The sequence below is a fragment of the Sphaerodactylus townsendi genome, linkage group LG06 (assembly GCF_021028975.2).
Source record: "Sphaerodactylus townsendi isolate TG3544 linkage group LG06, MPM_Stown_v2.3, whole genome shotgun sequence".
In the NCBI taxonomy this organism is placed as follows: domain Eukaryota; kingdom Metazoa; phylum Chordata; class Lepidosauria; order Squamata; family Sphaerodactylidae; genus Sphaerodactylus; species Sphaerodactylus townsendi.
The window spans coordinates 6,250,256-6,276,360 of NC_059430.1; the positions used below are offsets into that span (position 1 = coordinate 6,250,256).

General features: G+C 50.4%; 1 protein-coding gene across 2 annotated transcripts in view; it reads left to right on the forward strand.

Moving 5' to 3' along the window:
- The window catches only part of AHCYL2 (adenosylhomocysteinase like 2), a 133,957-nt gene that overhangs the window by 72,565 nt on the left and 35,287 nt on the right, over positions 1-26,105 (forward strand). Inside the window, exons 1-2 of one of the 2 annotated variants that reach the window (XM_048499944.1) lie at positions 16,618-16,775; positions 25,365-25,473. In XM_048499944.1, the coding sequence (XP_048355901.1) occupies positions 16,722-16,775; positions 25,365-25,473 (163 nt within the window). In that variant the 5' untranslated portion in view covers positions 16,618-16,721. Of the gene's footprint in view, positions 1-16,617; positions 16,776-25,364; positions 25,474-26,105 lie in introns of those variants that run through there. The other variant, XM_048499943.1, reaches the window with a different exon arrangement.

The following is a 26,105-nucleotide window of genomic DNA, read 5'->3' on the forward strand; positions in this document are numbered from 1 at the left end:
ATCTGTGGCTGGCATCTTCAGAGGATATGATGTTGGGAAAGCAAGTGGAGTATATATACTGTGAGGTCAATAGGTGAGGCCATCTGACCTCACAGTATATATACTCCACTTGCTTTCCTTTCCTACATCAGATCCTCTGAAGATGCCAGCCACAGATGCAGGTGAAACGTCAGGAGAGAATGCTGCTAGAACACGGCCATACAGCCCGGAAACCACACAGCACCCCAACTATAATATTCTCCCAGTTTTGTGTTAATCGACTGTGATGGTGTTTGCTTTGTCTGCTACCTTGAAAGTTTGCTTTCAAACGAAAAGGTGGGCGCTGGTATTTCAAACAGGCAGTTCAATAAAAGCATAAATCACTTCCTCTTCCACTCCTCTGGCATAACTGATTTGCTTTTTAAAAAAAAAAAAAGTCTGCATGCATCGGCAGGCTTTGCGGCTTTATGGCTCCAGTGGTGAATGAGGTCTGTGTAGCGTTGGGGAAAACTGCTGGAGCAGGTTCTAGGTATGAGGTTGCATTTCTGGCACGGGGCGCTCCCGGCATCCTATGAGATGGCTGCCAAAAAGGCCTATTCTAAGCTGGTCGTAATCAGAACAAGAACAGAGAATGAAAATGTTAGATCTCGAACCTTGAAGCAATAAACGGACTCTGTCTTGTTGTTCAGCAGCGTTTATCGATTGGCATTGAAGCACCCAGCTGGACAAAGCCAGTTCTGGCAAACCTGGATTTTGCTACCCCCTTTATTCCGATGTTAGTCCCCCCTCCCGTTTTCCCAAAGAATGTGAGAAAGAGTTGGTTTGGTGCCAAGGCGCCCCAAGATCGGCGATAGATAGAGATAGAGCCACCTGGCATCCTGCCCTTACAGGACAATGGAAACATCCCCTTTCCCAGGAGACCAAAAGTGTCAGGGGAAAGCCTAGTTATCTACTGGGTGTGTGAAGCCATAAAGCAAAGATCAAGGAAAGAGTGTCCCAGGACAGCAGTGATAACCTATAGCAGGCAGGTTACATATATCTTGTAGCGGTTACTTTGAGCTAGGAATGCATCTCAGTCAACTAGATACAATCGCCCTGACAGAAATTCTTCAAGGCCTGGAAGACCGAGGTGTTCCACCAGACCTATCTATGGTTAAGGCAGCAACGGTGGCCATAATTGCTGGCCTCCCTGTCTTTATCCTTATCCTTATGTTTATGTTATCATGGTGTTATTTTTATATGTTCCATCTATATTGATTTAGAAGAAGAAGAGGAGTAGTAGTAGTAGTTTGGATTTATATCCCCCCTTTGTCTCCTGTAAGGAGCAGCAGTGGCGTAGGCGGTTAAGAGCTCGTGTATCTAATCTGGAGGAACCGGGTTTGATTCCCAGCTCTGCCGCCTGAGCTGCGGAGGCTGAGCTGGGGGAATTCAGATTAGCCTGTACACTCCCACACACGCCAGCTGGGTGACCTTGGGCTAGTCACAGCTTCTCGGAGCTCTCTCAGCTCCACCTACCTCACAGGGTGTTTGTTGTGAGGGGGGAAGGGCAAGGAGATTGTCAGCCCCTTTGAGTCTCCTGCAGGAGAGAAAGAGGGGATATAAATCCAAACTCCTCCTACTCCTCCTCTTCTTCTTCTTCCTCTTCCTCTTCCTCTCCCTCCTCCTCCTCCTCCTCCTGTAAGGAGACTCAAAGGGGCTGACAATCTCCTTGCCCTTCCCCCCTCACAACAAACACCCTGTGAGGTAGGTGGGGCTGAGAGAGCTCCAAGAAGCTGTGACTAGCCCAAGGTCACCCAGCTGGCGTGTGGGGGAGTGCACAGGCTAATCTGAATTCCCCAGAGAAGCCTCCACAGCTCAGGTGGCAGAGCGGGGAATCAAACCCAGTTCCTCCAGATTAGAATGCCCCTGCTCTTAATTCCTGCGCCACTGCTGCTCCTGCCCCAAATGACAATGGACTACAATTTAGGCATTGATTACCTTCAATGGATATTTGATTAGGTTTTTCCTTGCTTAGTCACAAGATGGCGAATATGATGAGCATTCGAGCATCAGGCATATTGTTATTTGTAGCTTTGGTTGTAGATGAGTTAGCTGCCCTGAGCCAACCCCAGTTGGCAGGGGCCGGAATAAAAGTCCAATGAATAGGTTAATAATAAAAACTGCCACTACTGCATTACCCTTATACGAATCTATGGCGAAGCCACACCTGGAACGTTGTGTGCAGTTTTGGTCAGCACACCTGAAAAAGGTGTGAAACAGCTTGAGAAGGTACAGAATAGAGCAAACAAAATGATCAGGGGCTGGGGCAACCACCCTGTCAGGAGTGGTTAAAGAGCCCGCGTGGTGTCGTGGTTAAGAGCAGGTGGATTCTAATCTGGAGAACCGGGTTTGATTCCCCACCCCCCACCCGAGTGGCAGAGACTTATCTGGTGAACCAGATGTGTTTCCGCACTCCTACATTCCTGCTGGGTGACCTTGGGCTAGTCACAGTTCTCTCAGAACTCTCTCAGTCCCATCCACCTCACTAGGTGTCTGTTGTGGGGAGAGGAAGAAGAAGGAAGAGAAGAAAAAGATTTTTATCCCCCCTTTCTCTCCTGTAAGGAGACTCAAAGGGGCTGACAATCTCCTTTCTTTCCTCCAAAAAAAACACCAGGTGAGGTAGGTGGGGCTGAGAGAGCTCCAAAGAACTGTGACTAGCCCAAGGTCACCCAGCTGGCATGTGCAGGAGGGCACAGGCTAATCTGAATTCCCCAGATAAGCCTGCTCAGTTCAAGTGGCAGAGCGGGGAATCAAACCTGCACCTGCTCTTAACCACTGTGCCACTGCTACAAGAAGGTTGTAAGCCACCTTGAGTCTCCTTACAGAAAAGAAAGTGGGGTATGAATCCAAACTCCTCCTCTTCTCTTTCTCACTAGACCAGTGAGTCAGAGGTGACTTTGGGGGCAGTGTTGACTTTCTTCCCTGTCTTGTTTGCTCACCAGGTTTGACCTTGCCGTTCAGCGATTAAGAATTACCATTTTTTTAGGAAAAACAAAAAGCCCTGGAAGATTATCTCCCACACTGATTAGCTTATCACACTGCGCCTAATGTGACATTCTTAGCTAAACTGTAACCCAGTTTATTTCTCCGAACCCTTCTCTTGAGCGAATACCCAAGGGTACTATCATCGGCATTTGTAAGCAAAGGTGTTCCCTTTTCATTTAACTTGGTCTGCTTCAGCCAACAGTTTCCTGCTACAGGTCAGCATTGCTAACTGTCCATTTGCAACAGTAGATCTTGGTCAGCCCCCTTCCCCCCCCCTGTGCAATTTCTGGAGCCGTGGCCAACTGCTCTACGATTGGACGCTCAAAAAGGTGGATGAACTCCAGCACGAGAGCCATTAATGCTGCACTAACCTCCAAGCATGCCAAGTTCAGGGGTCTCGATCCAGCAGAGTAGCCACGTTCTGTCGTGGTTTAAACCAGGGGTGGCCAACTCTGGCGCTTCAGATATCCATGGACTACAATTCCCATCAGCCCCTGCTGGCATAGCCAATTGGCGAACTCTGGCGCTTCAGATATTCATGGACTACAATTGCCATCAGCCCCTGCTGGCATGGCCAATTGGCCAACTGTGGCACTTCAGATATTCATGGACTACAATTCCCATCATCCCCTGCTGGCATAGCCAATTGGCCAACTGTGGCGCTTCAGATATTCATGGACTACAATTCCCATCAGCCCCTGCTGGCATAGCCAATTGGCCAACTCTGGCGCTTCAGATATTCATGGACTACAATTCCCATCAGCCCCTGCTGGCATAGCCAATTGGCCAACTCTGGCGCTTCAGATATTCATGGACTACAATTCCCATCAGCCCCTGCTGGCATAGCCAATTGGCCATGCCAGCAGGGGCTGATGGGAATTGTGGTCCATGAATATCTGAAGCGCCAGAGTTGGTCACCCCTGGTTTAAACTTTAACTCCCATCCCAAGTCACCTGTAAGCCCATTGGTTAAAAGGCAAACGTTGTGGTGTAGTATGCGGGGGGTCGGGGGGGGGGCGCTATAACATTACATCTCTGGGGTGCCTCTCGGATTATTCCATGAGTTTCACAAAGGAACGGTGATAGCCATGTCTTTTTAAAAAGGTTCTCATGCGCACACTAACGCTTGCGCCCTGGCTGCTGAACAATATGAGAAAAGTCCTTCTCCCAGGACCGAATTTGACAGTCCCTGGAACTGCAGCCAGCGGTTAATGAGCCGTGACCTCAGAGTTTGGTCAGTGGTGCCACGGGGGGGGGGTGGGGGGGGGTGGGCTGAAGGCTCATTAGAGGTTTTGGCGCAGTCCGGATTCCCAGGCGGCAACGAGTGGATTAGGTTGCATAACGTTTCGCCCAGGCTGTGTTAACTCCTCACTTTCAGCCCCGCACCATTCTTCTTTCCCAGCAAAGAGAACCCTACGTTGGCGCCCTGGGATCTTGTTCCTAGGGCAAAAGCGTGGAGAAACCTAACAGACCGTGTTAGGGGCATAGTCTGACTCGGCTTGCAAAATTCCAGCGTATCACCGGGTATAGAATCATAGAGTTGGAAGAAACCACAGGGGCCATCCAGTCCAACCCCCTGCAATACAGGAACTCACAATCAAAGCGCTCCCAACATATGTTCATCCAGCCTCTGTTTAAAAACCTCCAAAGAAGGAGACTCCACCACACTCCGAGGTCATGCATTCCACTGTTGAACAGCCCTGACTGTCAGGAAGTTTTTCCTGATGTTTAGATGGAATCCCTTTTCCTTCACCTTCAACCTTCGTACCTGCGGGACCGTCTTGCCCCATATGTCCCGAATCAGCCTCTGCGTTCAGCAGAGGCCAATCTGCTGGTGATCCCTGGCCCCTCAATGATGCGGCTGGCCTCCACCCGGGCCAGAGCTTTTACAGCTCTGGCCCCTGCCTGGTGGAACACTCTCCCTCCAGCTATCAGGGCCCTGTGGGATCTTAATGAGTTCCGCGGGGCCTGCAAGACTGAGCTGTTCTACCGGGCCTTTGGGGAGGCTGGCCGCTGATGGCCCCCTCCTTTTATAACATTGGTGGATCCTGCCACCCCCCCCCGCCCCCCTTAAGGGATTTAGTAGTAGGTTGCCATCTGTTGTGTTTGGTACTGGAACGCTGTGTTTTAATGGGGTTTGGTTTTAATATGTAAAGAGCCATAATTATTTATTTAATTCTGGTATCCATTGGTTTTATCTTGTGCTCTATCTGTGTATTTTGTTGTTCACCGCCCTGAGCCCTCTGGGGGCTAACTAACTAACACACACACACACACACACACAAACACACACACACAAACACACACACACAAACACACACACAAACAGACACTCAAACACACACACACAAACACACACACAAACACACACTCACAAACATACACACACAAACAAACACACACACAAACACACACACTCTCACAAACACACACACAAACACGCACACACAAACACACAGAAACAAACACACATACACAAACACACACACACAAACACACACAAACAAACAAACAAGTAAAATCTGCATCTGAGTGCCTGAACTCAGATGGCCCAGGTCAGCCCAGTCTTGTGAGAGCTGAGAAGCTAAACAAAGTCAGCTCTGGGTAGTGCTTGGATGGGAGACCACCAGAGAAGGCCAGAGTTGCCTTGCAGAGGCAGACAACGGGAAACCACCCCTGAATGTCTCTTGCCTCGACCTGGATGGCCCCGGCGAGCCCACTCTCTTCAGATCTCAGAAGCTAAGCAGGGTCGGCCCTGGTTAGACCTTAGATGGGAGACACCCCACCCCCTCACCCCCATGAAAACCCAGGGTTTCTGTGCAGAGGAAGAGAGTCAGCGTGACGTAGTGGTTAAGGTCTCTGACTACAACTTGGGAAACCCAGCTTCAGATCCCCACGTCCTCCATGGAAGCGTGTTGGGTGACCTTGGGCTAGTCACACATTCTCAACCCTGGCAAGTATTTTGATGGAGGAGGAGTTTGGATTTATACCCCACCTTCCTCTCCTGTAAGGAGACTCAAGGTGGCTTACAAGCTCCTTTCCCTCCCCACAACACACCTTGTGAGGCAAGTGGGGCTGAGAGAGCTCCGAGAGAACTGTGACTATCCCAAGGTCACCCAGCAGGAAGGTAGGAGTGTGGAAACACATCTGGTCCACCAGATAAGCCTCTGCCACTCAGGTGGTGGAATGGGGAATCAAACCCGGTTCTCCAGATTAGAATCCACCTGCTCTTAGCCACTAAGAGCACTACATCCCCTTATAGCCAGTTGAAGATTTGTGTGGGTGAGTGTGGGGGTGGGGTGAGAGCCTTCAGAGTCAGTGTGGGCAAGGGAGGGGGAGTTGTTGTTGTTTGGATTCATACCCACATTTCTCTCCTGTAAGGAGGCTCAAGGTGACCTACAAGCTTCTTTCCCTTCTTCTCCCCACAACAGTCACCTTGTGAGGTCGGTGGGGCTGAGAGCGCTCCAAAGAGCTGTGACTAGCCCAAGGTCACCCAGCAGGAATGTAGCAGTGTGGAAACTGCCCCACCTACCTCACCTGGTGTTTGGGGGGGTGGGGAGAGAAAGGAGATTGTCAGCCCCTCTGAGTCTCCTTACAGGAGAGAAAGGGGGGATATAAATCTTTTTCTTCTCTTTCTTCTTCTTCCTCTCCCTACAAACGACACCTTGTGAGACAGGTGGGGCTGAGAGAGCTCTGAGAGAACTGTGACTAGCCCAAGGTCACCCAGCAGGAATGTAGGAGTGCGGAAACACATCTGGTCCACCAGATAAGCCTCTGCCACTCAGGTGGGGGAGTGGGGAATCAAACCTGGTTCCCCAGATTAGAATCCACCTGCTCTTAGCCACTACACCACGCAGGAGAGGGTGCACACGCATGAATCCCAGGGGTGTGATATGGAGGCAGCCAATGTGAGACCACCTCTGAACTTTTCTTGCCTTGAAAACCCCGTGGAACATGACACACTTTACACAGACACGTCTCTCCAGACCACTTATTGGTTCTTCCCTCAAGTAGTTCTTTAAGGGGAGGGGGGAGATCAGGGAATAGATATTTCTGATCCCCACGTCTCTATTTATGTTGTCTGGAGAGAAAGGAAAAACTGCCCCAGCTGCAGAATCGTTTGACTTTCCTGAGGCTGTTCATAAGAACATAAGAACAAGCCAGCTGGATCAGACCAGAGTCCATCTAGTCCAGCTCTCTGCTACTCGCAGTGGCCCACCAGGTGCCTTTGGGAGCTCACGGGCAGGAGGTGAAAGCAATGGCCTTCTGCTGCTGCTGCTCCTGAGCACCTGGTCTGCTAAGGCATTTGCAATCTCAGATCAAGGAGGATCAAGATTGGGAGCCATAGATCGACTTCTCCTCCATCAATCTGTCCAAGCCCCTTTTAAAGCTATCCAGGTGAGTGGCCATCCCCACCTCCTGTGGCAGCATATTCCAAACACCAATCACACGTTGCGTGAAGAAGTGTTTCCTTTTATTAGTCCTAATTCTTCCCCCCAGCATTTTCATTGGGTGCCCCCTGGTTCCAGTATGGTGAGAAAGAGAGAAAAATTTCTCTCTATCAACATTTTCTACCCCATGCATCATTTTATAGACTTCAATCATATCCCCCCTCAGACGTCTCCTCTCCAAGCTAAAGAGTCCGATAGGCCAGCTGTTGCGTGTTTGCGTGAGAGAAAGTTGCTCGTACTTCCGTCACCTGTATAATAGCAAACAATCTCCTGGCATCCTGAAAGGGAAAAGTGAGGGAGCCATCTCAACACCGTGTTCTGCAGAGGAAAAGAGAGAAGGCTGACCTGGGAGGAATTTACCCCCCAGAGGGTTGGCGAACGGCTTTGAATCTGGGTGTCCAGAAGCAAAAGGGGGGGGGAGGGCTAACACCTGAAGTTGCCAGTGTAAGCAAAGGGTGTCCAGTGGCCTTCCGGCTCGTGCTGGCGACTTTAACATTGCAAAGGCTGCTTAATGGATCCTTGTGGGTCAGTACCTTTGGGCCTTGCTGAGGAGTGTAGAACAGAAACCCGGTTTCTTGCTTGCTGTAGAGGATTTTTGCTACCTCCCCCCCCCCCCATAATCTTTCCAATTCACTACATTCCCTTATAGCCAATTGCAGATTTGTGTGGGTGAGTGTGGGGGTGGGGTGAGAGCTTGCAGGGCCAGTGTGGCCAAGGGAGGGGGAGTTGTTGTTGTTTGGATTCATACCCCACCTTTCTCTCCTGTAATGAGGCTCAAGGTGGCCTACAAGCTCCTTTCCCTTCTTCTCCCCACAACAGTCACCTTGTGAGGTCGGTGGGGCTGAGAGCGCTCCGAAGAGCTGTGACTAGCCCAAGGTCACCCAGCAGGAATGTAGCAGTGTGGAAACACATCTGGTTCACCAGATAAGCCTCCACAGCTCAAGTGGCAGAGCGGGGAATCAAACCCGGTTCTCCAGATTAGAATCCACCTGCTCTTAGCCGCTAAGAGCACTACATCCCCTTATAGCCAATTGCAGATTTGTCTGGGTGAGTGCGGGGGTGGGGTGAGAGCTTGCAGGGTCAGTGTGGCCAAGGGAGGGGGAGTTGTTGTTGTTTGGATTCATACCCCACCTTTCTCTCCTGTAAGGAGGCCTGCAAGCTCCTTTCCCCCCTTCTCCCCACAACAGTCACCTTGTGAGGTCGGTGGGGCTGAGAGCGCTCCGAAGAGAACATAAGAACATAAGAACTAGCCTGCTGGATCAGACCAGAGTCCATCTAGTCCAGCACTCTGCTACTCGCAGTGGCCCACCAGGTGCCTTTGGGAGCTCACATGCAGGAGGTGAAAGCAATGGCCTTCTGTGACTAGAGCTGTGACTAGCCCAAGGTCACCTGGCAGGAATGTGGCAGTGTGGAAACACATCTGGTTCCCCAGATAAGCCTCCACAGCTCAAGTGGCAGAGCAGGGAATCAAACCCGGTTCTCCAGATTAGAATCCCCCTAGCTCTTAACCACTACACTATGCTGGCTCAAGCTGAACCGTGGTGAGTTATGCACGCACTCTCTCTCTCCTGCAGAACACATGACATTCTAGCTGTGGGCTGGCATTCGAACCACTCAGAAGGATTAGCACAGGGATTGGCACCACGGCTGCGTAGTTTAAAGTGCGGGAGAGTTTGGCGCAAGCAGACAGCTCTTCAAAGAGAGACGCAGTCTTTAAGCCTTTAGTTACGGGTCGAAGGAGACCAGGCTGCAAGCAGCCAGTTGGGGCAGGCAAAGAGAAGGCACTTCCTGTCATCAGCTCCGCCTCTTCCAGCTTCCTTTGGGTCCTGGCTCTCCCCATGGACAGTCAGAAGGAGGGCAGGAGCCAGCCTGCAGGGAGGCCGGGGGGGGGGGGGCTTGGTAGCAGTAGGCTGGGTCCTGCCCTTGGAAGGGCGGGGGAGAGGAGTTGTCCTGTGGCTGTGTTGTCCACTGGTGAGCGATGCCCTGGCATGAGGGGCGCCGGCTGGGTTGCCATGCCGCATGAAAGGCTGGGTGCAGGGACCAAGCCGGCGCCCAGCACAGCCCACCCCCCACCCCCCCGTGACGAAACAGCGTACACCTGGGGACATGGGATGCCCTACATTCCCATTGGCCGTACGCCACTGTTCATGACCACGGTATTGCTTTGGAAGGTCTTGCCATCCTATGGCTTTCTTTGCCTACCAAAAGAGAGTTCTTTCGCAATTCCCTTAACCTGTTTGATAATGGCTTGACTCCCACCCAGCCGAAGGAGTGCCCATAAGTACCTGCCTGAGCACTGAGATGGGGGGGGGGGCTCTCCTAGTTGTCCCTTCCCCTTCTGAGGTGTATGTGGGCAGGGGGCTTTCTCAATGGCTGGCCCCAGACTATGGGACAGCCTCCTCATTGGAATTCACCAAATGCCCACCCTTTATGGGTTTCGGTGGCTGGCCAAAACTTTCCTCTTCACGCAGGCCTTTGGCCTTTGACCTCTTTGATGCCCCTTCCCCCCCCCCCCGGAGGCTGCCGGTCTGGAATGGGGGAGGGTATATGGGTGGGTAATACTTTGGAAATCTTTTACGGTGTTTCAATGATTGTTTTATATGAGGAGGAGCTGACTGTTCAATTTTGTATTCTGGTCCTTTGTTTTATGGGTTTTTAATGTTTCTCTTGCTTTCTGTCTCTTTCTCTCCCTCTCTTCCTCCTTCCCTTTCTCTCTCTCTCTGCCTCAAGGGAGGTAGCTTATTATAATTAATTTTGTACACGTCAAATGTTTCATAGGACGGTTCCTCCCCCCAACCACTACTCCCCACTTCCCATATTGTCAATCAGAAAATGTTGCAAAAGTCTGGGGTGGCTGGTGGCGGGGAAAACACTTTTCCGTTTCCCTTCCTCCTCCAGATTTTTCAGCTTTGTTGACAGGCCTTTGCTCCTCAATCTTTCTTTCTTCAGGAGTTTAGTGGAGACGCACGGCTGGGACAAGCCCCCTTCCCTCTTTATGATGCATCTAATTTGTTTATTTAGAAAAATTCTCGGTTGAGGCAGGACACCAAACAAAACAATCCTCAGGCTACAACGGAAACTATAAAAATGATGCTAGGCATCAATCTCGTAATTTAAAAGCCGGAGTAAAAAGAAACACCTAATTTCAGAATGCTGAAATTTAAATGCTCACCATGTTGTAAACTCCTTCTTTGTGAAAATCTAGCATGTCAGGCGTCTTTCCTGGTCACCTCTCAAGTGCTACGGACCATGTGCAGAGGGGTTTTTTTAGCCACGGAGAGCATTCAATCCTGCTGCAACTTGACCGGTACAACCAAAGAAGTGCTAAACCACAACACACTGTTTTGAGAGGGAGGCGTCAGGACCTAACGGTCTCCATCCGAATTTGATTATCCCGCACAGTTTGTTAATAAATTTTTTCCTGGTCTTTCAGAGTCTCGTGCACTTGGAGAGCCCTTCCGGCGAATGGTCGCCCTTGGGGCCCTCCCTGCCATTGAAGCGGCTGAATTCCCTCTTGATGTCCATGAGAGGTTTGCCTTTTGTCTCTGGGAGGAACCGGAAGATGATAACCCACGAGACTGCCGTGGTGCCCATAAAAACCAGGAAGCAGAAAGTATCCAGATAGCGGACGAGCTGCGGAAAAACTAACCCAATTAAATACTGTCCTCCCCGGAGGAGAATTGTAACAACAACTACCGCAGCCGGCCTGCTTGATTGTGTGAAGAGTTCTACTGTGACAAGCAGGGTCCCCCCAGCCGGCCCCACTGCAAAAGAAACCACGAAGAGAAAGATGAGCGCCATGTTGCAGTACGGTAACCAGAAGGCGTGGTCCTGCAAGGACAAGCCGGCCGTGAGGAGCGCCAGGAGTAGCATCATCGAGCCGTACCCCCATAGCAGCAACTGTCGCCGGCCAAAGTGCTGGACGGCGTAGAGGCAAACGAGGTTGGCGCCCAGGTCGCAAGCGCCAATGCCGAGAGTTACGTAGGGTATGAGTTCCTGGTCCAGGCCAGCTGTGTGCAACACTTCAAAAGAGTAGAAATAGATGGCGATGATGCCACTCAGCGGCCCTGCGAGCGCAACCATGATGATTAAATATACCTGGCATCGGACGGTGCGGTCTCTGAAGAGCTCCAGGATGGTCATGATTTTGATTTTTTCCATGGCTGCTTTCTCCTTCCTCAAGTCCTCCATTTCTGCTTTGTGGTCCTCTTGGCCCCAGAGCCACCTCATAGCTTTCAAGCTTCCTTCCAAATCTCCTTTCTGTATGAAGAGGTAGGGTGGCGTCTCGGGGAAGAAGGGGACAGCAACCAGCGGCACCAGTCCCGCAATCCCAGTACTGGCCAAGAGCAGCGGCCACAAGGCTTCGGTCCCCAACAGTTCACGCAGGCCGGTCACTTGCCCCAGGAGTCTTCCCAAGTTTGCCAGAACAATGGCTGTCACGTTGATCAGCCCACGGATTTTCTTCGGGGAAATTTCTCCCAGGTACTGGATTTGGATGCAGCTTCCCAGCCCCGCCCCGAAACCGTACAGGAACCGCCCGAGCAGAATCATCTCAAAAGTGTGTGCCAGTTTGCTTGTGCCCGTGATCAGGGCCGCCACCACGACGAGCAGGTTGCTCAAGACGAGAGAGTTCCGCTTCCCATATCTTGAAGACAGGTATCTCGAAAGGCCGGCTCCTATCAGTCCTCCGACGCTTAAGGCTGAAACGATCACAGACCACAGGACCGTGAGAGTCTGGTCATCGATGGGAGCGTTATATCTCTCCAGCCAAGTGTCGTTGATGAAGTTCTTGATGAACGGGGAGGCAAAGGGGATTACAGTAATTTGGAATCCAAACAGGAAGGTCCCACCCATGCCCACAACGATGGCTATTAGAAAGACTCGCCTGTGCTTGACCAAGTCGGAGCAAAAGTTGGCCATCGCCAAGCCTTGTCGCCTTTACAGCTCTCTGCCGTCTCACGAAGGGCACGTCGCCTCTCGAAAGCTCATACCTGTACAATCTTGCCGGTCTCCCAAGTGTTACGGGTCTCAAATCCAGCACCTCTCCGCCAGTATCACTCTGAGTCGAAATTCAACTTTGCACTGTTTGTTGAGCCCTGACTTCTGTCTGGGGCCAATGGACAAAGGTTCATCCTTGCCAAAAAAAAGAAAAGAAATGTGGTCTCTGCACAGGCAGGCGTTCATTGGTCCGACTCAGTCCGTTACTTGAATATTCTACCTCTTGGTTTGTCTCACTTGAGCGCTCTAATCTAAGACCACAGACATTGTGCTGACAGGTTCGTTTTAAAGTGTAGCTGTCTGCACTTTAAGTTTCGGTTCTTTCTCGACGTTTGTTTCCACTTTGTCATGGATTGTGGGCCAAAACGGCTGCCTTTTTATGGACAAAAACCGAGAGTTTTGTGTTCGTTTGTGCACCCAGCACAGAGCGTGGATTTGACTTGAAAGAGAGCGTTCTTAAAGGACAACAGCGAAACAACAGGTTCCCCATCCTTGTGACTTAAAGCAGGCTTAGTGCGGTAAAATGACTCTTGTTAATTCGAAGGGATGATAAAGACAGTCACAAGGTGGGGTTTTCAGTGTTCTGTGTTCAAGTTCTGTGTACTTGGTCCTTGTTACCGCTGTTGCTCGGGTAACAATAAGTGATTTCAGCTCAGCAATGTAATGAGGCGCAGGAAGCTGATGGTCTTCAAAGCAAAACGATTTTATTCGGAGGTGATGGTCACAGCTCGGGCAGGAGAATCGCGCTCTTCTAACCAAGTGCAAGAACTTTTATTCACAAACATCAAAGGGGCAAAGAGGCAGGTAAAAGGGGCAGGTGAGGGGGCAAGTCCCTTACCAAACACCAATAAGGAAACATCAATACAAAAGCAAGATACAATTACAACTTTTATGAATGGGATCATGAAATCCCGCTGTCAAGCATCTTCCCACAAGATCTCGCAATGGTGCTGAAGGAGAGCGGATAAGGTCCATTCAGAGAATCTGGGTGGGCTCTCTACCGCACCCAGTTATCTATGTTATCAGATGGCTGTTTCCTTCGGTTATGACCTGAGGCTCCCGCGCCTCAGTCCTGCAACAAAGGAGAGTTCAAATTGTCCAGTGGTGGTACCGACACGTCTTCCAATGGCTGGGACCTCTGGGTGCTGCTACCAGATTTAATTTGCAAAACCAAAGGGGGTCTTTGTCTTCGCTAAGGAGTTGGCTGGGTGTTGGTCTAAGCTGAATTCCAGGGCTAACTTCCTTGTCCCTTAATATTAGCTTCTACAGGCTACTGCTTTTACTAACAGACACAAATATCAAAAATAACATTTCTAAACTTAAACATTAGGGAAAACCTTAAGAACTAAACACATATGCTTAAAGGCAAGAGTCTCCTAATTTAACAATAACAAACCTTAAACTAGCTGGAGAACCTAGCTGGAGTATAACCTTAAACAGTGGGCAAATCATAAATCCAATGCAAAAGGGGCTTTCATTATATCCAAGAAGGGGCAAAGGCAAGAGGGAAATCATATAACATTGACACAATCACATATATACGTTCTTTGTGAGCCTCATGGAGGCTTCTGAACCACACAGGCCTCTGCGTCCTGACATGGAGCCTATGTAGCCATGTAACTTAACTTCAAGAAAATATTTTGGCTATTTTCCTGGGGGCGGTAACAGTGTGACAGGAACGGCACAGCAGATTCTACAGAATATGCAAGTCAGAGATCCACTTTGCCTGGTTTTGAAGTGACGGTCCTGGAAGCACTTCCTCACATCTAACTTTTGCCTTCAGTGTTCCCAGTCTTCTGGCTCTTAATGTCAGTGTTGGACGCACGGGAACTTGGGCAGGGGTGCATTTGAGTACTCGCTTCCGAAAGGTGTTTTGGAGACGAGCTGGCCCGCAAGTCCAGTGAGCAGGAAGCAGTTTGGAGTTGTATTGACCATCATCATTGCCCTTCTGGCCTGCAAGCTGGCTATACTTTCCTTGCGTTCTTCAGTGCTAAGCTGACGGGGTGATTCTGAAGTGATTCTCTGGTGAGATGAACGGTCTGCTGAAAAGGCGACCCACGCTTGAATTCTGAGAAAACCATTCAGCTGAAAAGCATGAAGTATGCCCTGAAACTAAAGTCTAAATAGACTTCCTGAAAGCTCTGCTCTCTGTGGTTGAAGTCCCTGGGCTTTATTAGAAGAAGAGGAGTTTGGATTTACAGCCCACCTTTCCCTCCTGTAAGAAGACTCAAGGTGGCTTACAAGCTCCTTTACCTTCTCCTCCCCACAACGGACACCTTGGGAGGCAGGTGTGGCTGACAGAGTCCTGAGAGAACTGTGACTGGCCCAAGGTCACCCAGCAGGAATGTAGGAGTGCTGAAAACACATCTGGTTCACCAGATAAGCCTCCACAGCTCAAGTGGCAGAGTGGGGAATCAAACCCGGTCCTTCAGGTTAGAGCGCACCTGCTCTTAACCACTACACCACACTGGAATGTGCCAGAGATGAGGGCCAAATACAGGTGAAGAGAGTCTGCCCAGGTAGAACTGTGGTTTAAACATTTTAACCTGCCTTGATGAAAACTTAGGGCCCTTCTAGAAGGCTGAATTTTCTTTGGGTCTCCAGATGTGCCCCGCAGCCTGCCCCGCTTCACATATGGTGTTTTGCATCCCGGAAGTTTAATTTAGGGCCCCCCCCTCACATTTATCTGCTTGCAATCTATGAAATGGGGCTGCCGCAGCAGCCGTCTGGGGGAAGGTTGGACGAAGTGATTTGCCCAACCACTTGGCTGAGCGCAACGTCCATTTCTCAGTACACACTTCCCTGCCAGTCAGCTGCCCACAAGTGTGTCCGAGGTGCTTGGTGGTCGCTGGCGTGGCCTGCTGGGGAGGGGCACAGCTCGAGGACCTTTCTATGACGACTTTCCCGCGACTGTGTCAGCGGAGACATTTGGGGACCCCCGCCGAGCATCCTTTTCCCAACAGAAAGTACAGCTCTTTGAAGAAGAAGAAGAGTTTGGATTTATATCCCCCCTTTCTCTCCTGTAGGAGACTCAAAGGGACTGACAATCTCCTTGCCCTTCCCCCCTCACAACAAACACCCTGTGAGGTAGGTGGGGCTGAGAGAGCTCCGAAGAACTGTGACTAGCCCAAGGTCCCCCAGCTGGCGTGTGTGGGAGTGCCCAGGCTAATCTGAATTCCCCAGATCAGCCTCCACAGCTCAGGCAGCAGAGCTGGGAATCAAACCCGGTTCCTCCAGATTAGATACACGAGCTCTTAACCTCCTACGCTACTGCTGCTCCTGCTGGGCCCACAGACCACCCAGACTTATGTGCTGGGGGGCCTGGATGAGGTCCGTTGGCTGTGGGCTCGGAAAGGACACGGCGATGCGCCCGTAGCGTGTTTTGGCTGGGCATTTTGGCAGGTTTGTTCTTCCTCGTTCCTTTCTTTTTCTTCAAGGAGGTGCCAAGACAAGGAGAAAAGTGTCCGAGCAGGTGTAAGGTTCCTGTTCAGTTCCTTGAATCTCTCTCCTTTGGTAAGAGGCCTTGACCCTTCCAAAGACATGGAACTCGTGGCCAACAGTGTTGTAAAAGGGGACACGGAAACACACACACACGCTAAATCGGCCAGTGAAACGCCTTCATTGTTTCAGCGGCTCATTAGTTAACTTGGTTGGAAGGAGCTGAGCGTCTGTTTAAACATAATCGTCTGACGTTAAGAGAAGGGAGGGGTGTGTGTGTGTGTGTGTGTGTGTTGGGGCGGGGGGACACCCAACCTAAAAGGAGACTAATTAGCAAGTTAACGATGGCAAACCAGGAAATGTACCAGTTATATAAATAAGCTATTGTTATGCATCCACGAGGCAGGCCACGCTAAGAAGCCACCGCTAATGGTTCTGAAGTCAGGGGAGCAGGTTTTACAGCACAAACGAGGGCGCAAAAGAAACCGAGGGCCGGGGATACAGGGGAGCCCCTACCCCAAAGCCTTGCCGCCGAAGTAGAAACGTCTCATTATATGCCGGTGTCCTCCCTCTGCCAAGTGGAATTCGAGAAGAGGGAGCCAGCGAGAACCCGGCAAAGAGGAAAGAGTCCTCTTTACCTCCGGCAACCTCTCTCTCTCTCTCTCTCTCTCTCCCCCTCCCGCCTCTGCCCCATCTTCCCTCCCTGAGTCAAAAGAGTTGAAACCAGAGCAGACAGGATCGCTGGTTCGGGGCGGTATAAAGGAATGGCCAGCCTGCCTCCCTGGAGGACTGGCGGGGGTGGCGAGAAGGGTTGCAGGTGACCGGCAGCGCCATGCCGCACAGGAAGAAGTACCAGGTGAACGGCGACCCGGGGATGAAAGCCCAGGTGAGAGGGAAGCCCCTTTGAGCTCGGCAGGCCACTGGAACCTCTTTCTCTCCAGCCTGGGAGCATCTACGCGGTCTTTATCTTGGCTTTCCACGAGGTCCAGTGCAGGAACCTCAGACTGGAAAGTTGCGGGGAGTGCCAGAGCTACACTCTTGTCTTTCCTCGGCTAACAACAACATAGTGTGTCCCAGGGGAAGAGAAGCAGCCCCAAGGGTGGACGCGATACTTCCCACTGGCCAACAGTGCTCCTGGATTCTGCACCCGGATGGAAAGCAGGTGGCGCAGGGGGAGCCGGGGCTGCTCTTGTACGTGGGATGCGGTGGTGTTAAAAAACCACCGTCCTCTGCCAGCTCAGGCTTCTCACTTCAAGAGCCCGCAGGGGCCAGGTGTAGGAGGAGGAGCACACACTTAACTGGAGCAAGCAGAACGTGCAGGTCGGTGCCCCGGAGTTCGTCAGCCGAGAATCGTGCCGCCTGCGAGATAGATGTTTATCTTTGGAGAGGTTCTTATTTCTTGGGGCAGGCTGGCCCTTTCGTGACAGGTATCCCTGCCCGGCCTGGTTTTGTGTAGCAAGGAAAGATCCAGTGACTGTAACAGAGGCCTCTTGCTTGCTTGCCACATGGGAGTGTGGATTGTTTGGGGGGCACCTTTCTTAAAGGCTGGCGCGGGAGTCACTAATTGGATTCTCACCTGGCAGATTTTCCCAAAGAAAAAAACAGTAATGGCAGTTTTAAAAACCCTCACATGTTCACGCAACTATGAGAACTTAATGTATTGTCGAAGGCTTTCGCAGCCGGAATCACTGGGGTGTTGTGGGTTTTTCCTGGTTGTGTGGCCATGTTCCAGTAGCATCTTCTCCTGATGTTTCGTCTGCATCTGCCGTTGGCATCTTCCAGCCACAGATGCAGGCGAAACATCAGGAGAAAATGCTACTGGAACACTGCTATGGAACCTGGAAAACCCACAACACCCTTATGAGAACTTATTTTACTTAGAATTTGACTTTCCCACTGGGGCTTCAGGCCGATTCCTCAATACCGTTGACTGTGTGGGGCATCCAGTAGACAAAGCAATAGAATTTGGATTGTAGAAAGCTGGAAGCCAGCCAGGGGTGAAGCATAGCACAAGTATTAACATGGCAGGCCAAGCAAAAGCAAATATTACATAATACGGACCAACTTACATCAACAGATACTGCAAAGTATACACAGTGGAACAGTCTACTGTCCCCAAATCTTTACCCCAATCTTCTTTCTGAACCCTACTGTTATGGTCCAGCCCTATTTCCTGTGCAATGACATATGAACCTATTTCCTGCGAACATGCCTTGGTGGGTGTGGTTTCAGTACATAAAATTAGGGCCTTATCAGAGGTGGGATCCAGCAGGTTCTCACAGGTTCCCCAGAGTAGGTTACTAATTGTTTGTGTGTGCCGAGAGGGGGTTACTAATTGGTGATTTTGCCACGTGATTTTTGCCCTAGTTACGCCCCTCCTCTCAGCAGTAGCGCGCAGAACTTGAAGCAGTCTAGCAGGAGGTGCACCGGCGTGCGTGGCAGCCTGCGCCTGCGTGCATTTGTTTCCCGCCCAAGGACCGGTGCAGTGGCTGCGTCCTTGCCACAGCCCCGCCCAGGAATGCCCCGCCCCCGGAATGCCTGGCCACGCCCCTGGAATGCCCCGCCCAGCCCCATTGGCGCTACGCCACAGTTTGAATCCCACCACCATGGGAACCTGTTACTAAAATTTTTGGATCCCACCACTGGGCCTTATCTGTGTGAGTTTTAACATCAATAAATGTTTCATGAAATCAGAGATTTCTCAGAGGTTCACGCTGCAGTCTGATTTTTCCCACAGGTTTACACTCCAGTCTGATTTTTTTTTAAAAAAAAGATGGGCTGGCTTGCATATAAGCAAATGTATTTCTGTCCTTGGTTATTCCCATATCAAACCTGAATGTAATTCTCTGATCTGTGTGCATTTGTATGCAAGCAATATACACTGGGGGCGAGAGAGAAACAGAAGTAAATTTGGTTGGTGTGTGGCTACCCTTGTTGGTTTCAGTAATAAGGGCATAACAAACAAGGAAGGGTCTGATTTTGTATATCAGCATTGTGAGAGCACCCCAGAAAAGGGTTTTATTAGGGCCAAACTACATGTTCGTTCGGGCTTTTAAAGAATTTAAACAGTGCGAGAGCACTCCAGAAAAGGGGCATATCTGGACCAAACTACATGTTTGGGCTTTTAAACAGTTGGATTCCCCAGACACAACTTGGAGTCTCTGTAGCCACAGATAAGCAGCAGGGAATGGCTTTTCTTTATAGTCTTCTGATGTAGTCCTTTTGTAACCCTGTGTGGCTTAGTAGTTAACAGCGGACGATTCTAATCTGGGAGCGGAGGAGGAGGAGGAGGAGGAGGAGTTTGGATTTTTATCCCCCCTTTCTCTCCTGCAGGAGACTCAAAGGGGCTGACAATCTCCTTGCTCTTCCCCCCTCACAACAAACACCCTGTGAGCTAGGTGGGGCTGAGAGAGCTCCGAGAAGCTGTGACTAGCCCAAGATCATCCAGCTGGTGTGTGTGAGAGTGTACAGGCTAATCTGAATTCCCCAGATAAGCCTCCACAGCTCAGGCGGCAGAGCTGGGAATCAAACCCAGTTCCTCCAGATTAGATACACGAGCTCTTAACCTCCTACACCACTGCTGCTGTTGGGGCGCGCAGAGGGTGTTGGGGGCACGCAGAGCAGTGGTTCTGGGGGATTTCCGTCTCCATGTCGAAGATGCCTTTGATGGTCCAGCTCAGGACCTCACGGCCTCCGTGGCAACCATGGGGCTGTCTCCATTGGTTCCTGGCTCGACACCCTCCGCCAAACGTGCTCTCCACTTGGTTGTTGCCATGGGGTGGGTTGGAAGTGCTCTGTGAGTTGCGGAACTTAATATCTGCCCCTTGTCATGGATGGATCAATACCTGGTGACATTTGTGCAGCAGGTGGCATTCCCCCCTGCAGGGGTAAGGGGACGATTCAGATGGTCTGTCCCTGGAGGAGGATGGATTCCCAAGGATTCTTGGGAGCTTGGGGGATTTTCCTGGCATCTCTTTTCAAGGCCCTGGTCTCCCTTTGGAATGGTGGATAGCTTTAAAAGGGACTTGGACAGATTTATGGAGGAGAAGTCGATTTATGGCTACCAATCTTGATCCTCTTTGATCTGAGATTGCAAATGCCTTAACAGACCAGGTGCTCGGGAGCAATAGCTGCAGAAGGCCATTGCTTTCACCTCCTGCATGTGAGCTCCCAAAGGCACCTGGTGGGCCACTGCGAGTAGCAGAGTGCTGGACTAGATTGACTCTGGTCTGATCCAGCAGGCAAGTTCTTATGTTCTTATGGTGGGATCAGGAGGGCCATGGACACGACCATTCCTGAGCGCCCCCACCCCCCTGGCAGAGGCCTTCGGGCCCCATGGCATGCTGGGGATCTGAAGGCAACGAAGCAGGAGGGGCGACGGCTTGAGCGCAGGTGGCGGAAATCGTGTTGCAGATCTGACCGGACACTGGTGAGGGCCCATTATCAGGTCTACCAAGTGGCAGCGAAGGTGTATTTCTCCGCCTTCGTTGCATCCGCAAGTAGCCACCCAGCAAAGCTGTTTAGGGTGATTAATGGCTTGCTGTCCTCCACTTGGTTTGCTGTGCCCTTTTGGGATAAAGTCACTCAGATCTGCACAAGTTTGGACTCTGCTGCCGAACAGCTTCCTGCGGAGGTGTCCAGAGCACTGTCTGGTACAATTTTATTGGATCAATTTCGGTTTTTGAGGTCCGGATGTATGGACAACTTGCTTGCAGGGATGCGGCTGACTTACTACTCCCCTGGGCCCCTGTCCATCTTGGCTGAAAAGAGCTAGCTAGCTGGGGATGGGGGGAGCGGAGCAGGCCCAGTGAGTTCAGGAGGTGGTAAATGCCTCTTTGGTGGAGGGGGTAGTGCTAACGGTTCTGAAAGTGGTGGAAGTCCACCTGCTTTCAATGGGGCCCTCTTTGGACCCTCTGCTGCTAGGCAATTATTGCCTAGTGACCAACATCCCATTTTTGGACAAGGTTCTGATGACGGTGATGGCACTCAACTGCAGGCTTACTTGGAAGGAACTGATTTTCTGGACCACTGTCAATCAATCTGGTTTCAGGTGTGGTTACGGCATGGAAACGACTTTGGTCGCCCTGATGGGTGGTCTTTATTGAGAGAGAGAGAGAGACAGGGGGAATACCAGATTCTCCTTGATCTCTCAGCAGCTTTTGATACCATAGAAGACCATGGGATTTTGCTGGGCTGGTTCCAGGGAATGGGACTGGGGAAGAGGTGGGATCCAGCAGGTTCTCACAGGTTCCCGAGAGTAGGTTACTCATTATTTGTGTGTGCCGAGAGGGGGTTACTAATTGGTGCTTTGATTTTTGTTATCCTCTGACTCTTGTACAATAAAAAAAACTAAAAAAAAAAACAACTAATTGGTGATTTTGCCACGTGATTTTTGCCTTAGTTGCGCCCCTCCTCTCAGCAGTAGCGCGCAGAACTTGAAGCAGTCTAGCAGGAGGTGCACCGGCGTGCGTGGCAGCCTGCGCCTGCGTGCCTTCATTTCCCGCCCAAGGACCGGTGCAGCGGCTGCGTCCTTGCCACAGCCCCGCCCAGGAATCCCCCGCCCCCAGAATGCCTGGCCACACTCCCATTGTGCCCCGCCCAGCCCCTTTGGCGCTACGCCATAGTTTGAATCCCACCACCATGGGAACCTGTTACTAAAATTTTTGCATTCCACCACTGGGCTGGGGTACACTGTGTTGCTGTGGTTCTCCTCCTACCCTTCCAGAAGATACCATTGGGGAGCTCGTGATTGTTGTCTTGGGAGCTCCCTTGTGGGGTTCCCCAGGGCTCTGTCCTGTCCTTTGTGCTGTTGAACATCTACATGAAGCCACTGGGTGAGGCCATCAGGGGATATCTATATGTGGATGATGCCCAGTTCTGTGTCTCCGTTTCATCCAAGTTAGAAGAGGTGCTCCGTGTGCTTGACTAACTGCCTGGAAGCAGTTATGGGCTGCATGAGGACCAGCAAACTGAGACGAGGTGGACGTTCTCTGTGATCCACGTGTTCCTATGTGTTGACATACAAAGCCCTACATGGCTTGGGCCCTGCCTACTTGAAGGAGTGCCTGCACCTGTATGTGTCTGCCTGTGTTACCGCGATTTGCCAGGTAACAATAAGTGATTCCAGCTCAGCAACATAATGAGGCGCAAGAAGCAGGCGTTTCTTCGAAGTGAAAGGATTTTATTTGCAGGTGGTGGTCGCAGCTCGGTCAGGAGGGAATCGCGCCCTCCTGCCCTCGTGCAGGAGTTTTTATTGACAAACATCAAAAGGCAGGGAAGAGGCAAGTCCCTCGCCAAACACCAATAGGGAACAACAACACCAAACAAGATACAATTTCAACTTTCAAAACTTGATGGCAAAGTCTTGCTGTCACCCCCCTCTCGCGGGATTTGATTTGTAATTCCAAAGAGGGTCGTTGTCCTTATCAAAGAGTCGGCCGGGCGTTGGTCTGAGCTACATTCCAGAGCTCCTTCCTTGTTCCTTAATATCAGACCTTAACTGGCCATTGCTTTTACTAACAGACACAAATTTCAAAAATCACATTTCTAACTTAAACATTAGGAAAAACCTTAAAGAATAATTCATGCACTTATGCTTATAGGCCGGATTTCACGGAGATCTATCTGGCATGGGTTTAACAAGAACAAAACCTTAAACTAACTGAAGAGCCTAACTAAAACTAACCTCCTAGGTTGCAGGCGCACCCTAGATTTAACTTAAAAGAGGTATTTATTATATCCTAGAAATGACATAAACACAGGGGAAACCATACAGTATTGGCAAAATCCTGTATATACATTCTTTGGGAACCTTATGAAGGCTTCTGACCCACACAGGTCTCCACATCTGACTATGAGCCAGTGTAGCTTGGTGACTTAACTTCGAGAAAATGTTTTCTCAAGATTCGAATCGGTAACACCTGGGCACTGAGGTCACAGGGGGAGGCACACCTGGTGACACCCTCCCCTGCCAAAGTACAGGGGGCGAGGACACACAGAAGGGCTTTCTCCATGATTGCCTCCAGGCTTTGGAATAGTCTCCCCTCAGAGATTTGCCATGTGCTTACCTTTTATGGGAACGAATGAATAAATAAATAATCTAGAGAATCGGGTTCATTCCCCCGCTCTCCCACATAGTGCCTGTTGGGTGACCTTGGGCTAGTCACATTTCTCTCAGAACTTCTATATCTTGCCAGCCGGCCTGATCGGAACATTGTGACCTCCCTTGGGTGCCTATTATTATGGGGTTTTTATCGCCATCTTTTATCGTTTTGGTGGTTGCTGCTATAGTTTTAATCAAGGTGGCTGTTGTATTGTTTTAATTGTTTTATATGATGTTTACTGCCCTGAGCCCTATTGGGAAGGGCGGGATGTGAGTGAGTGAGTGAACATAAGAACAAGCCAGCTGGATCAGACCAGAGTCCATCTAGTCCAGCTCTCTGCTACTCTCAGTGGCCCACCAGGTGCCTTTGGGAGCTCACATGCAGGATGTGAAAGCAAGGGCCTGCTGCGGTTGTTGCTCCCGAGCACCTGGACTGTTAAAGCATTTGCAGTCTCAGTGAGTGAGTGAGTGAGTGAGTGAGTGAATGAATGAAACTCTCATGTGGAGGAGTGGGGAATCAAACCCGATTAAAGTCCACCACTCCTGACCACTACACCACCCTGAGCTTTCCCTTCCACTGACCACCCCCCTTCACCTTCCATTTGCTCCATGTGCTCACTGGAATGCTGAAGTTGAGCTATGTAAGTGTCCAACCTGGACGAATCTGAGCCGCCAAAGGATGAAACTTCTCATCAAATTCCCTCTGTTGGGCCTCTCCTAGGTCTATTATCTCTGCAGGGCAACAGAGCAGATAATTGGCAAGTAAGAAAGAAACTGTCTGCAGGCGGAGGTCTTTCACATCACCTGCTGCCTGGTCTGTTTTACTGGAGATGCCGAGGATTGAACCTACGACCTTCTGCCAAACAGAGGTTGCATGATTGAGCCACATTCCCTCCAACCTGGCTTCTGTCATGGGCTCAGTAGGATCTAACATGGCCAGTACAAACACTGATTGCCATCCAGTCTTTCAACTAATGACATAAATAGTATAATGAATATAATTTTCTCTCTAAGTGTAAAGGATCCTCCAACCTCTGGCAAGTAGCTGGAACAATTTGACGCCCTGCCCCCTAGTGGTCATGGAAAGAAACCGGTTGTTTCCAGAGTGTTAGCAGGTTTTGTTCCACTTAATTCAGAATGCGTGGATCTCAGCAGACAGCGTCTGTTTCCCAAAGAAAATAGGCAAGCCCTTGAACCGCATTGTGCTTTAGGTTCTTTACCTGTGGGGGAAATCTGAGCTTGAACCATGTCGACATAGGAAATGGTTTTCCTAAGGAGCTGGGAGTCAGCAAGCTTTGGTATCTATGGACTCCAGTGGCTTTAATTCTGTTCTCTTACACACTTCACACAAGTTCTTTTGCTTGGTTTGGTTGGAGTAACCCCTTTCCTCTATCTCTCAAGGTTTCTCTCCGCACTCCATTTTTCAGTTTTAGCCAGAACTGTGCACAACTTTGAAAAGAAAGGAGGAGGATTTCTGGCTACCAATCTTGATCCTCTTTGATCTGAGATTGCAAATGCCTTAACAGTCCAGGTGATCGGGAGCAACAGCCACAGAAGGCCATTGCTTTCACATCCTGCATGTGAGCTCCCAAAGGCACCTGGTGGGCCACTGCGAGTAGCAGAGAGCTGGACTAGATGGACTCCGGTCTGATCCAGCTGGCTTGTTCTTATGTTCTCATGTTCTTATGAGGAAGCTGTCCCAGGTTTATTGAAGGGACTGAAAAATATTTCAGATTCCTTGACATCAGAACCCAATTTTATCAGTCCTCCAGTGGTTTTATATCCTTCTTGTGTGCAGGAACAAGAGGAAAGGGGTGGAAGCTCTCGAGGTCCGGTATCAAAATTTTCATAGCTCCACTTGGCAGCTCCCAAATAGCCTATGACTGTATGTTGGAGCAGTTTGATTTTGGTTAATTGGGTCAGGTGCAAATGGCAGAGAGTCCTTTGATTGGCCCTGAAGAAGGCAAAGCAATCAAGCCAGTGACTCTTCTGCTAGTGTTTGTGTGAAGGTAATTGTGACCTGCTCTAGTTCTCAGTCCAGGCAGCACTCCCTTGATACCTGTGGAAGGTGTACCGTGTTTCCCCGAATATAAGACAGTGTCTTATATTAATTTTTGCTCCCCAAGATGCGCTATGTCTTATTTTCAGGGGATGTCTTATTTTTCTGTGTTCTGTTTGTCGGGCATGCTTCCAAACAAAAACTTTGCTACGTCTTACTTTCGGGGGATGCCTTATATTTCGCACTTCAGCAAAACCTCTGCTACGTCTTATTTTTCGGGGATGTCTTATATTAGAGGAAACAGGGTAGAATTGATTGCGTGACTGGCCTCTTTGCTTCCTCCCTTTGTGAAACCTTGGCTTCTCTGTTGACAGATCCAGTTTGCTGACCAAAAGCAGGAGTTTAACAAGCGCCCCTCGAAAATCGGCCGCCGTTCCCTTTCCCGATCGATCTCCCAGTCGTCAACTGACAGCTACAGCTCCGGTATGTACTTTTGTTCCCTGCCCGTTCCCAGAGGTATTCGCTTTCTGAGTCTTACGCGCATATACCTGCAGTTCTCAAACTGTGTGGTGGCCGTATCCTTCTTTGACCTTTGGCCTTGGCTGTGCTATACCCCTCTGTACCTGCTTCTGACTTGGAAGCCCCTATTTGTGTTCGTGTCCTGTTTTGAGCTTGGCTTTGGACTTCGCACGTGGCCTTACTGTTCCCCTCTGTACGTGGTGCTTCATGCCCTTAAGTGTGCATTAAACTCCTGGGTCCTCTGTGAACCGGTCAACGACACCTGTAGGGTTTCCATTGCTCACAGCCACATTAAATTTCATCCCCTCTTTCTTTCTCCAGTATCCACTAGATGGTGCTAACATATCACAGATTTAAATCCAGTGGCGCCTCTGAAAACGGAGTATCCCAGTCTTCCGTTCTAGCTCATAGAGCTGGGAGGAACCATTCTGCCTATCTAGTTCAGGGGTCTGCAACCTGCGGCTCTCCAGATGTTCATGGACTACAATTCCCATCAGCACCTGCCATTATGGCCAATTGGCCATGCTGGAAGGGGCTGATGGGATTTGTAGTCCATGAACATCTGGAGAGCCACAGGATGCAGACCCCTGATCTAG